The 12,744-nt window shown below is 52.6% G+C and overlaps 2 protein-coding genes across 5 annotated transcripts in view; one reads left to right on the top strand and one right to left on the bottom strand.

Moving 5' to 3' along the window:
- Positions 1-4,235, top strand: part of POLE (DNA polymerase epsilon, catalytic subunit) — a 55,799-nt gene extending 51,564 nt beyond the window's left edge. For both annotated transcript variants that reach the window (XM_061142199.1, XM_061142198.1), the window contains exons 46-49: positions 1,261-1,461; positions 1,770-1,895; positions 2,484-2,573; positions 2,719-4,235. In XM_061142199.1, the coding sequence (XP_060998182.1) occupies positions 1,261-1,461; positions 1,770-1,895; positions 2,484-2,573; positions 2,719-2,832 (531 nt within the window). In that variant the 3' untranslated portion in view covers positions 2,833-4,235. The remainder of the gene's footprint in view (positions 1-1,260; positions 1,462-1,769; positions 1,896-2,483; positions 2,574-2,718) is intronic.
- A 1,426-nt stretch (positions 4,236-5,661) lies between these two features.
- On the bottom strand, positions 5,662-9,160 carry P2RX2 (purinergic receptor P2X 2). 3 transcript variants are annotated; one of them, XM_061140869.1, is made up of 12 exons: positions 8,982-9,160; positions 8,502-8,637; positions 8,324-8,395; positions 8,151-8,226; positions 7,984-8,080; positions 7,727-7,807; positions 7,469-7,607; positions 6,948-7,078; positions 6,637-6,727; positions 6,450-6,515; positions 6,280-6,357; positions 5,662-6,087 (listed from the first exon to the last, which is right to left on the bottom strand). In XM_061140869.1, exons 1-12 carry the CDS (start codon positions 9,155-9,157, stop codon positions 5,983-5,985), a joined length of 1,248 nt encoding a protein of 415 aa, XP_060996852.1. In that variant the 5' UTR covers positions 9,158-9,160; the 3' UTR covers positions 5,662-5,982. The 3 variants fall into 3 exon arrangements, with proteins under 3 accessions (XP_060996852.1, XP_060996851.1, XP_060996853.1); XM_061140868.1 differs by having other exon boundaries at positions 5,662-6,357; XM_061140870.1 differs by lacking the exons at positions 8,151-8,226; positions 8,324-8,395 and having other exon boundaries at positions 5,662-6,357; positions 9,050-9,157.
- Between the last annotated feature and the right edge of the window lie 3,584 nt (positions 9,161-12,744).

Below are 12,744 nucleotides of genomic sequence, written 5' to 3'. Positions count from 1 at the left end.
TGCATGGGTTTATTTTTGGACTTCCTCTCTTGTTTCATTTGTCTATATTTCTGTTTTTGGAACCACAGAGTCTTAACCACTAGACCCTCAAGGAAGCCCCATCCTGAGAGTTTTAATCATGGATGGCTGTTGAATTGTGTTAAGGACTTTTTCTCCCTCAGTTAAAATGATCATATTGGTTTTTATTCATTAGTCTGTTGATTTGGTGAATTGCACTGATTTTCTAGTGTTGATCCAGCCTTGCATTCCGGGGGTAAATCCCACTTGGTCAAAATATCAGTGGGTTCAATTTGCCCGTCTTTTGTTGAGGATACTTGAGTGTGTACACATAACAGTCGTTAGTTATCTTACATGGTCTTTGTCTGGTGTTGGTACCTGGGTGATGCTGGCCTCACAGGTGAGGTTAGAAGTGTTCTCCCTCTTGTGTTTTTTGGAAAATGCTGTGTATAGAACAGTATTACTTCTTCCTTCATGTTTGGTAAATTCACTTTCACTTTTTTCTGTCTCTTTTAATTAAGTCCAGTGTTCTCCCTATGTAAGGGACGTTGTATAATGTATATATATTTTAAACAATAGTTCCCAATAGGCCACCGATCCTCATTGTAAATATACTTTCAAATTCACCCACTTTGCTTCACATTGACCATAAACACTCCCCTCAGAGACATTTCCTAAGTGGTGTTTGGTTCTGTGCTCTTGGTGTTGTGCTAGGACAGGAGCTTTAGGGCTGGGAGGGACCTGGGGAAGATGTCGGTCCTGTCCTCTCATTTACAGACAGGAAGATTGATGACTCCCTATGGCTCTGCCGGCACCACGGTGGGAGTTGGACCTCCCATGTCCACACCACGGGCTGTAACATACACGTATGCTCCAGGGACTTTTCTGGGCTGGCCTGGAAATCCCTCCACCATGGAAGGTTGAAGTCAGCCCCTTTGCATTTGAGATGGTAAAGCTCTGGTGGACTTGGGGCTGCCTGTCATTGAGGAAGAAGGAGTCCCTAAGGGTGACAGGTAGAGCATGCTTTGGTGTGTCCCAGACACCCCGAGGCCTGGGACAGCGCCTCCATGCCTGTGACCCTAACTTGGGGAATCACTGATGGGCAAGAGGCACTTCTTACCTCTGATGCTTCTAACAGGAAAAGGAAGAGTTGAGATGCTTCTGAGAAACTGTAGCTTAAAGAACTGGCTGTGGGGTTTTCTGGTCCAGACAGCTGCAGCGAGGGCTGGGAGCCGTCCCTGACATGGGCTCTGCTCTCTGCAGGTCCTGTCTCTGGACACCAACATCACAAACCAGGTGAACAAGCTAAACCGAGATCTGCTGCGCCTAGTAGATGTAGGCGAGTTCTCAGAGGAGGCCCAGTTCCGAGACCCCTGCCGTTCCTACGTGCTCCCTGAGGTCATCTGCCACAACTGTAACTTCTGCCGGGATCTGGACCTGTGCAAAGACCCCTCCTTCTCTCAGGTGGGCCGACTGCCTCAGGCCCGCCCCTTGCTGGTACAGTCAGAATATCCAGACCTCAGCGGATCGGGGGTTCCTGCAGGGCCCCCAGTCAACTCTTATGTGAGTTAGAAACAAGCACCCTTTTTCAGGCCACTGAGCTGCCACATGCCAGAACCTTGTCCTGGTAATCACATGGGTGATGACAGTGGAGATGTGAATGTGCCCTGGAGCTGTGAGCGCGGTGGCACACTTCTCATCGAGAATCCCTCCGTCCCTTCTCAGCACTGGGGACCAGGGAAGGTGACCTGTCCCTTTCCCTGTCTGTCCAGGATGGGACCGTGCTGCCTCAGTGGCTCTGCTCCAACTGTCAGGTTGCCTACGACTCATCAGTCATTGAGATGGCCCTGGTGGAAGCCCTACAGAAGAAGCTGATGGCCTTTACTCTGCAGGACCTGGTGAGCGGCGGGCCTAGTGCTGGGTCTGCAACCAGTCTGACCACCCCTCCAGTAGGGGGAGGCCTCATCAGTAAGCAGTTTGCACCCATAGGAAATGAGAGGTGTGTGCAAGTCTCAAGTTGTAACCTGATCCTCCAAGGTGACACCTCTTGGGTCAGCCTCGTCCACGGGCCCAGCTGACTCTTACAGCATCTTTTGGGCACCACAAGGGCCGATTGCTGGCTTCATGGACCTTTATTCTAGTTGAGGGAGACAGACAGTAAACAAGACAAGAAAGTGATGGTCAGAGTAAAGAACTGACAGGCAGTGTGTGTGTGAAAGAGGGAAGCTTTCAGCCTTCGATAGGGGAGTGAAGACCCAAGGGAGGTGTTGGGGTTCAGGCAGGGAACAGCTGGTGCCTGGTGTGGATGGATAGGGGATCGCAGACTCAAAGGGAGGTGTCCACAGGGAGGGTGTTGGGAAGCAGTTGGCATGTTTGGATAAAGCCCATATGACGTCTCAGATTTTATTTGTAATTGAGGTGAAAAGCCTGTCTGGTGCCAAGCGACTGGGCAGGGAGGCTCTGACCCAGGCTGCTTCTCCTTGCAGGTCTGCCTGAAGTGCCGGGGTGTGAAGGAGACCAACATGGCCGTGTACTGCAGCTGTGCAGGGGGCTTCTCCCTCACCATCCACACCAAGGTGGGGGCTCCCATGGACAGCCGACCCTGCCACCCTCGCCTCTCCTCCCTCCCCCACCCGGGCCATTTGTCCTCTCTGAGCCTTGCCCTTGCCTCCCTGTGCCTCCTCTGGGACTAGGTCTCACTATGACTGGTCATTTCTGTAGGTCTTCATGGAACAGATCGGAATCTTCCGGAACATCGCGCAGCACTATGGCATGTCGTACCTCAAGGAGACCCTGGATTGGCTGCAGCTTCAGAACCCCCAAGTGGGCCATTAGCAGTCTGGGCAGTGTCCCCGTTCTCTGCTCCCATGTCCCACACCCAAGATGGGCACCCAGGTGGACTGCCCCTGGGGAGCAGGTCACACAGCCCAAAAGAAGCGTGAACCAGTCAGAGCAAGAAGTGGCTTCACTTCCCATCTCTCTGGGGTTCCCTGCCTTGAGCAGGGCAGCCCTCTTTAGGCCCAGGAAGCATCTCCAGTGAGGGGGTCCCAGGGCTGGTTTCTCACTGGACAAACACACTCTGCTGCTGCTGCTCGGCCCTTCCTGTAGCCCCAGCCCTTCCCGCCCCCTCCTTTGCTGCCCTGAGCTGCCCTCGGAGGTCCTCTGTTTGAGCTGGGATCCTGAAGAGGCCTGGGAGCCAGACCCAGGGTGAAGGGGCGCCTGAGTGGAGTGTGCAGCCCCGGCTTCCAGGAGTAGTGCTGTTCTACACTCCGCGCTGGAAGCCTGTGGGCTGCAAGCCGGGATCCTGACTGAACCCGCGGTCACCTGGGCGTCTCTCATACACTGAGTTCCGGGGCTTGGGCTCCTCTGTCTGTAGAGATTCAGGGTCAGAGTGAGGTCTGCTGGACTGTTTGTATATGGCGCAGTCACCTCGTCAACAGCAGCGAGACTGGGCTGGGGGCAGGAAGGCTGAGTAAGGGCCGGGGCTCAGACTGGGGCTCAGCCACAGAGGGGCCCGGCACCTCTCCCTCTGCACCTGCTGTGAGGGGACCACTGCAGCAGGAGGCCTGGGGCCGCAGGGGGGCTGAGGCACACCGTTATCGCAGACTTTGACATCATATGTCAGCACCTGGATTCTCGAAAAGCATTTCTTCATGCGCAACACTAGGTTCTTTCCTTCAGCTCTGAGCGGTGTGGGGAAGAGGATGGAGAAAAGGGCAACAGAAAGGTTACCAGGACTGAGGCCATTGTGTTGTTCTTCTCAGCCTTGGATCAGTCCAAGACCTCTGACCCCAAGGGCCTGCCCAGCCTCTGACTGCCTGAGGCAAAGAGGGTCGTTGGCCTGTGCCGCCTTTAAAAGGTGATACCGCCAGCTTGTTCAGGGCCCTGTTGTTGCACAGAGATGTGGGCCATGCTGTTTTCCCCTCCAGGATGGAGCTGAGTTGGAGAGTCTGCCTGCCAGCAGCCCAGGGAACCCTCTGCTGAGCCGGAGTTGCTCCCTCTGTTCCTCCAGCAACTCCAGAACATAAGACTGACTGCCTGTACCTCATTTTTAACTAAATGCGACTGAAAACAGAAGAAAACCAGTCAGATTGGCAAGGCAGCAAGCACATTAAATGTAAATCATAAACTCAGAAACCCAAACGGGTGGGCAGTGGAAGTCACACTGTTGGCTCTGGAGCCTGGTTTAGATTTGTCCCTGTTACCTAGTTTACAATTTGACTTCTACATTTCCTATAGTCGTTACTGTGTGTGTGTGTGTGTGTGCGCGCGCGCGCATGCTCGCGCCTGGGTCTCTGGAAGGAAGGAGGAAAGAAGACTTAGTAGCTGACGTCTGTCCGGCTAGGTTTGTTGGCTGGGTATTGCTATTGCCCGTGGCATGTCCAGGTCCAGTGACTGCAGGAAACTTGACTCTGCTTGGAAGGTAAGGGCGCCTGGCAGCCCCCAGATGGAGAGCAAATCAAATTAGGGCTGGGTGGGGGAGGAGGAAGACTCACCAGCCTTCCTGGAAGCGGAGCCAGAGAAGTCCCAGGGGAGCACGGAGGCGTGAGGAGCTGGGGCTGTGTGGCTCACCCCCACCCTGTGCTCCCTGCAGCAGGGCAGGGGCACCGCAGCTCCCAGTGGTCCCCTCAGAGGCCAGTTTTGGGGCTGGGGGGTATTTGGGGGTGGTGGAGGTCCCAGGGTCATTCATGCTGGGGGATGGGAAACCTGAGCCCCTGACCCAAATTCTTGAGCTACAGCCCAGCCCCAACTGGAAAAGCCAGTTTCCCTAAAACTAGAGCTGGAGCTCTGAGCACTTCAGTGGCCCATGGAGCTGACATCACAGGCACAGGAGGATCTGCAAGGGTGAGGGGGGTTTCTTGGGGGGTTGCTGGCTCCAGTGAGTGGTGCTGGTCCAGTCAGCAGGTGGGAAGACCAGCTCTGACCCTGGTTGTGACGGTCACAGGTGAAATGATCTGTGGGAGGCACTGTGCCTCCTCAGACCTGTGCACTGGTCATTGCTGTTGCTGGGGAAACTGAAACCACCATCTGGCCAAGTTGTGTCAGAGCTGCTGAGTGGAGTGACCATTGTAGCATCCAAGTTCATAACCAGATTATCCGTAGGCCTGATGCGGCTAGTGCCGGCTGTTCCAACCTCCCCCTGCCGCTGTGTCCACTCCTGTTCCCCAGCACCCAGTTCCTTCCCTGGCCCCCATCCCCACGTTAAATGGGGTTCTGGGTGGGCGTTTTGGTGTCAGCCTAAGCTGTTGTCTTCCTTGGGTACAGTTCTCATTGCCCGCCTCCTGACTTTCTTCCTCTAGACATACCACCCTTTTCCCCTTATTTTGAGGTTTGGGGTCTGGGATGATGCCTACAGGAAGCTGAAGGACAGATGGGATGCACTCAGCCTGTGTGTCCCCCACCACTGATCCCCCCATGAGACCTGATTGTAACCTGACTGGATTTGGGGGCAGCAGGTGCATCCACACACTGTGCCCAGGCGGACTAGGGGATGAGGAGGACCAGGCACACCCACCACCCGCCGTGTGCAGAGACCTGCCATGGTGTGTTTGTCAAGAGGCTCAAGATGCTTCTCCCCCAAAGATGAGGCTAGAAGGTCTGGTCACAGTTTTATTGGACAGTGGATGTGTGATTTCTTAGCTATGAGGCAAGCAGAGGGTCTGGGTAGGGCTGGGTGGGTGGGCAGGAGCAAAGAGCCTGGGAGGCAGGCAGCTAGGGAGGAGGTGGGGACTTGGCCCTTACAAACCCCTGAGCAGTTGGGGGCTAAGATGGAGCAGGAGATCGTCCCATTCACGTCACCCCATGACCTAGCTGCATGGAGACCCTTTGGCTGCTGGTTTTGCTGAGGTGTGTGGGCGGGGCCCGTGTCCATGGTCCCAGCTGTGCTGCCCTGGAGAGCATGGGGCTGTCCTGGGGCCTCAGACGTCAGGGGTCCCTGACACGCCCAGGGCCTTAAGTGCAGTGTGGCAGAAGGTGGAAGTAGGCTCAGAGCTGGGCCAAACCTCGGGCATCTGTGAGCACGCAGTCCTGTTGGGAAGGCTCGGAAGCGCAAAGCCCTGGTCCTGCACCCCGCTCGGGAGCATCCACCATCTGCTCAGATGGGGCAGAGGTGGAGCAAGGCCATGGGGGTGGGACAGCCCAGGCCTGGCTCTGCCCCTCACCCTGCAGTTGGCCAGCTTGGCCTGGGTCTGTAGAGTAGGGATAGAGTGGGGGAGGGGCCTGGCCCAAGACAAGGGCCAGGGTCACAGGCCAGCTGCCTGAGGAGTGCCTTGGAGTACACACCTTGTCAAATTTCTTATGGCTGTAGACCTTGTTTTTGTTCATGAATGTTAGCAAGATCCAGTCGCACAGGAAGGAGCCCTGAGGCCAGCAAGACAGATGCATGAGGGCCTGGCACCTGCCCCCATCTCGCCCCCACACACCCATCCCCGACCCTAGTGTGCTTTTCTTACCACCCCGATGGAGGTCAGCGCTGTGGCCAGGTTAATGATGGTGGGAATCAGGCTGAACTTCCCCGCCTAGGGGCAAAGGCACTACCTTAGATAGTCAGGATTGGGCCCAAAGGAGGCGTGGGGTGTGGTAGGGGAGACCAAGACTGGGTCAGCCTGGATCCCATGTAAGCAGGGTGGGCTGGCCTACCTGTCCGTGCACAATGACATCAATGCGGATCCCATAGGCTTTGATGAGTGTGCGGGTGGTGCTGCCATTTATTTTGTAGTACTTGGCAAACCTAGGGCAGGATGACCCAGAAGCACATCAGTACCTGAGATGGGATGACCTGGGTGCAAGAGCCCTGGGAAGCATGACAGTGGGGTGCACCCATTTCCCAATGGGGTGGCTCCAAGACCACCAACTACTGGTGTCCCTGGGCTTTGGGGGACCTGCCCTGTTGGTTCTTGAACATCCACAGCCAGGGCAGACCAGGACCTAGCATCCGAAAGCCAAGGTACCTGAAGTTGTAGCCAGATGAGGCTGGGATGTGCTTGGGGTCCAGCCTCCGGAAGGAGTATTTGGGGTTGCACTCTGACGCTGAAAGGTCCAGGTCACAGTCCCAGTTGATAATGACCCCAATGACACCACCCTGCCCAGAAGTGGACACAGACAGGTCAGGACGGGCTCACAGGGGACCTTCAACAGCCCTGGGGTCCTACTGAGGTTGCCCATGGGGTGCATACTTGGGCAACCCAGGCAGCCCAGGGCAGCTCACTGGGGAAGGGGGCTTATTGAGTGCCATGCTTCCAAGGCACGATGGGTGCCAGCAGCCAACTGTGTGACCAGGAGTCAATAATTTAGCAGCAGTCACACACACCCAGATGGGTCAGCTGATCTTGTTTCTCTTTCCTCTGCCCGAGCAGGGCCAGGGCTGGCCAAAACTGAAAAGGGACTGGGCTGTAACGAGACCCTTTGTATGCAGGTGACAGCCAGCACCTGGCCAGAGACAATTGTCCTGCCCACTCTCGGGCACCCTCACCGTGTGTGCCAGCTCTGTGAAGTTTTCCCCTGCCTGCTCCACGATGTAGCCCAGCTTGAAAATGGGGCAGTAGAGGTCAGAGACCTCATGGAATGTGCAATGCTTCAGGTAGCCATCCTTCCGGTTCTCGATGTTGCCCCTAAGAACAAGGCCCAGTGGCATCAGATGCTGAGAAGCCATGCTCCCCCAAACAACACATTCCAAGAGGCAACTCCCACCCCAGCCCATCCCTTGTCACCACACCCTAATGGCTCTTACTTGGAGAACTGGAATTTGGGGTAGTGGATGCTGTTCTTGATGAGGATGGTGAAATTGGGGGCCATCGTACCGAGAAATTGGCTGAGGAGGCAGACTGGGCGTGTTTAGTCTCCCTTTCCTTCCAAAGCCTCTCCCAGCCTCCCAGCTGCTCTGTCCTTCCCTTCCCCCTCCCCCAACACATCCCGACTCCCGGTAGGTGAGGAGAAAGGAGCGAAGAAGTTTGGTCCCAGGTGGGTGGGGTCACCGGGCGCGCACACCTGACTGAGGCCCCGTCTTCCACCGGGCACCAGCCCGACACCTCGCAGGTCTTGGAGGACCCGTGGTAATAAGGTACGCAGCGCCCGGTCCGCACGCCTGCGGGCAGACGCGCGCTCAGGTGGCTAGGGGCGCGGCCCGCCCCCACCCTCAGTTGGTGCACACTGACCGTTTCCCAGCATGTCCAGCTGCCCAGCCACACAGTCTTCGTCCGAGTCGCAGGTGGCGTTGCTGACCCTCATACTCTAGGGAGGAGACCGCTTGCTCAGGAGCCAAACAGGCGCAGCTGACCAGGCAGGGCCCCTCCCTCCCATCCCAGCTCTGCTTTCGACGCAGCCTCACCTCGGCGCATGTTCCGAGGGTCTGGAAGGGGGTGACCTCAATCCTGGTGATGATGCTGAACACGCTGCCCCCCTGGGCTCAGAAAGAAGGGACGGTCGGCCGGCAGGGGGCAGCTAGGCCACCGATCAGTCCCACCCTCGGGGTGCGCGGGGTGCAGGGCGGGGCCCGGGTTGCGCACCTCCGGGGGTTTCACGTACTCCTCCACGTCCCACACTTTGTGCTCGGACAAGGTGATGCCCTTGACCTTGGTGATGACGGAGCTCTCGGGGCCCGTTTCGCTGTCCTGGTAGCTCTTCTGCACGATGAACACGTACCTGTGCGGACGGGCAGGGCCGACTCTCGGGACGATCCTGGGACAGGCCTGGGACCTCTCCCATGCCGAATAAGCTCGACTCCGGCGGGAACGAGGCTGCGTCACCGCCTCTCGAGGGCCGGGTAGGGTCTGCAGGAGCCCGAGGGGCCAGCCCGGCAGTCGCCCGCGTTCTCCACCCACTGCGACCCGTTCTCCCTGCTCACAATCTAGAGCTGCCCCTCCAACCTGGGACGTCCAAGCAGCCCTAGCCGGTAGCACTCCCCACCCTCGTGAACCCGCCAGACATCGCCTCCCGCCGGACGCCCCACGCGCCCCCTCCCCGCGCCCGGCCCCGTGCACACCCACCACACGAAGTAGAGCAGGATGAGCAGCTGCACCGCGCGGTACACGATGCCCAAGCGCCGGTTCTTCACCACGATCACCTTGGGCGTCTCGTAGTCCCAGAACGCGGACCAGCAGCTCCTGGCCAGGCGTCCGGCCGCGGCCGCCCCCGCGGGGGGCTTGGGCTCGGCGGCCGCCATGGCCCTGAGCTCGACAGGGCTGGGAGCGAGGGCTGGGGGGCTCCCGCGCACCGCCTCCTGGGCGTGGCCTCGCGCGCCCCGCCCTATCCCGCCTCTCCCGGCCCCAGATTAGTCCCCTAGCAGCCGGGGCGCGGGGCGGAGACGCCCAGCGCACCTGGCAGGTGTCACCAGATGGGACCCCGAGCCGGCAGAGCTGGGGTCGCGGTAGCCCTCGGCCCAGCCCGCTCAGAGAGGGCGTGAAGACGGACCAAACCCTCGCGTCCCTCGGAGATCAGACACTTAAGACGCCCGAGCACGGCCCGCCTCCTCGGCTTCTCCACTGGTGTCGAATGCGCAGCGCGCAATAAGCCCGAATGGCAATTTCTTTAAAAATAAATATATGTATATTTCCCCCAATGTTATTGAGATACAATCGGCACGTGAAGTAAAGTTTAAGGTGTACAAGGAGATGATTTCCCAAGGGCAAACCTTGATTCGCGCCCGCGGTTCTCCGCAGCTCGGCAAAGACACCCCTGCCTCTAGGGTTCACATAAAAATCTGGATTTCTTTCTTGCCCCAGTCTTCTTGCTTTTATCTACAGACACACCTCAGCGCTGTTCGGTTCTAGCCTCTTCCTCCACCCAAGCGCCCAGCCTCGTTTCTCACATGGATTCCGGCAGTAACTTGACACTCGAGGTTTCTATCGATTTCCGACACTGTTGTGTTTTGTTTTTGTTTTTATTTTTTGTATCTCTACCCTCACTTCATTAGTTTGGAACAAATCTCAGATATCATAGTGTTTCACAAATGATAAATGTCACATTTGAGATGAAATTCACGCAGCATTCAATTAACCGTTTTAATGAACAACTTGTTGAAATTTAGTCCATTCACAATAGTTTGCAACTACCATCATCTACTTCCAAAACATTTTCATCATCACCAAATAAAACCCATGCTTAACAAGAACTTCCTATTCCCCTCTCCTCCCAAATACTGGCAACCACCAATCTACCTTCTCTCTCTAGGATTTACTTATTTTGGATATTTCAAGTAATGGACTTAGAATATTTGCCTTTTTTGTGTCTGACTTCTTTCATTAGCATAATTATTCCAAAGTGCATCTGGGTTGTAGCATGTGCCAGTACTCCATTCCCTTTTATTGCGAAATAATATTGTATTGTATGGATATTCCACAATTTATTCACCCACTGATAGAGGTTTGAGCTTTTGTATTTTATATTCTGTCTAGTGTGACTAGTGCTGCTATGAACATCTGTGTACAAGTATTTGAACACCTACATTCAATTCTTTGGCATATATACCTAGGAGTGGAATTTCTGGATTTCTCATGGTAATTCTGTTTTGTATTTAACCTTTTAAAAGAACTACCAAAATGTCTCCCAAGCAGCTGGGCCATTTTACATTCCAGTTAGCAATATACAAGGATTCCAATTTCTGCACATTCTTGTAAACACTTGTTATTTTCCACTCACTTTGAATTGCCACCCTACTGGGTGAAATTATATAATTTATTTGGATTAATGTCTGTTCAAGTCCCTTGCCCATTTTTCAGTTGGATTGCCTTTTCATTATTCAGTTGTAAGAATTCTTTATGTATTCTGGATAATAGACCCCTATCAGATATATGATTTTTCAAATATTTTCTCCCATTATGAATTGTCTTTTCACTTTATTGATGATGACCTTTGATGCACAAAAGTCTTTAATTTTGATGAAGTCCAATTTATCCTTTTTTTTTCCTTTTGTTTCTTCTGCTTTTGAAGTCATTTCTAAGAATCCATTGCCAAATGCATGGTCGTGAAATTTTGCCCCTCTTTTCTTCTAAGAGTTTTATGATTTTAGACATTATATTTAGGTTATTGATCCATTTTGAGTTAACTTTTGCATATGATGTGAGGTAGGGGCTCCAACTTCATTCTTCTGCATGTGAATATCCAGTTGTTCCTGCACCATTTGTTAAAGAAACTATTCTTTACCCACTGAGAGTCTAGCACCTGTGTCTATGTCTATAGACAATTGATTGAAGACAGGAGGATTGAAGACAACGATTGAAGGCAGGAGGAGAAGGGGATGACAGAGGATGAGATGCTTGGATGGCATCACTGACTCAATGGACAAGAGTCTGAGCAAGTTCCAAGAGTTGGTGATGGACAGGGAAGACTGGTATGCTGCAGTCCATGGGATCACAAAGAGTGTGACATGACTGAGCGACTGAACTGAACTGACAGGCATAGAGTTTATTTCTGGTCTTTCTGTCTTTTCTATTCCATTGTTCTATCTGTATGTCCCTATGCCAGGACCACATTGTTTTAATAACTATAGCTTTATAGGAAAATTAGAAAATGTGAATCCTCCAACTTGTTCTTCTCTCTCAATATTGTTTTGGTTATTCAGTGCCCCTTGCAATCCCATATGGATTTAAGGATCAGTAGTACCATTTCTGCAGAAAAGGCCATTGTAATCTTGATAGCGATTGCATTGAATCTAGTTTGCTCTGACTAGTATAGTCATCTTAGCAATATTAAGTTTTCCAATACATCAACATGGGATGTCATTCCATTTATCTACATCTTCTTTCATTCCTTTAAGCAATATTTTGTCATTTTTATTATACAACTCTTTCACTTCCTTGGTTAAATCTATTCCTGTGTAATTTTTTGGGATGCTACTTTAAGAGAATGATTTTCTTAATTTCTTAATTGTTCCTTGATGGTGTGTAGAACCACGACTGATTTTTGTCGGTTGATTTTCTATCCTGAAAATTTGCTGAACTCATTTATTAGTTTTAGTAGTTTTCTTGTGGATTCTTTGGGATTTTCTGTATATAAGATCCTATCTTAAAATGGATAACCAACAAGGACCAACTGTATAGCACAGGGAACTCTGCTCAATGTTATGTGGCAGCCTGGATAGGGGCGGAGTTTAGGGGAGGATGGATCCTGAGTCCCTTTGCTGGTCACCTGAAACTATCACAACATTGGTAATTGGCTATACCCCAATACACAATAAAAAGTTGAAAAAAAGACCCTATCATCTACAAACAGACTTTTCTTCTTTTCTGACTTGGAGGCCTTTTATTGTCTGATCTTTCTGGCTAGAACTTCCAACACAATGTGGATGGCAGTGGAGATAGCAGGCATCCTGTCTTCTTCCTGATGCAAGGGGAAAAACTTTCACTCTTTCACCATTGAGTGTGATGTTAGGTGTGGCTTCTTCATAAATGCCTTTTATCATGTCGGGAAAGTTCCTGCCTTTTACTACTTCTCTGATTGTTATCATGAAAGAATGTTGGATTTTGTAAGAAAAAATTTTTCTGCATCAATTGAGATAAGCATGCACTCTTTACCCTTGATGCTATTAACGTGGTACATTGTACTGACTAATTTTCATTGTCGAATTACTCTTGCAATTTTAGAAAAATTCCCACTTGGTCATGGTGTATGATCCTTATAATATGCTGTTGGATTTAGTTTTCTGGTATTTTATTGAGGATTTTTGCATCTATATCCATGAGGAGTATTGGTCTGTAGTTTTCTTTAATTGTAGTGTCTTTGGTATCAGTGTAATACTGGCCTCATAGAATG

The sequence above is a fragment of the Dama dama genome, chromosome 5 (assembly GCF_033118175.1).
Source record: "Dama dama isolate Ldn47 chromosome 5, ASM3311817v1, whole genome shotgun sequence".
Taxonomy (NCBI): domain Eukaryota; kingdom Metazoa; phylum Chordata; class Mammalia; order Artiodactyla; family Cervidae; genus Dama; species Dama dama.
This window is presented reverse-complemented; position numbering and strand designations above follow the sequence as displayed.

Excerpts from the sequence above, each read along its gene's own strand:
- P2RX2 (XM_061140868.1), bottom strand. The coding sequence starts at position 9,157 with ATGGCGGCCGCCGAGCCCAAGCCCCCCGCGGGGGCGGCCGCGGCCGGA. Across the intron at positions 8,396-8,501 it reads AGTACGTGAAACCCCCGGAG|GGGGGCAGCGTGTTCAGCAT; the intron begins GTGCGCAACCCG and ends TTCTGAGCCCAG. Across the intron at positions 6,516-6,636 it reads ATGTCATTGTGCACGGACAG|GCGGGGAAGTTCAGCCTGAT; the intron begins GTAGGCCAGCCC and ends CTTTGCCCCTAG.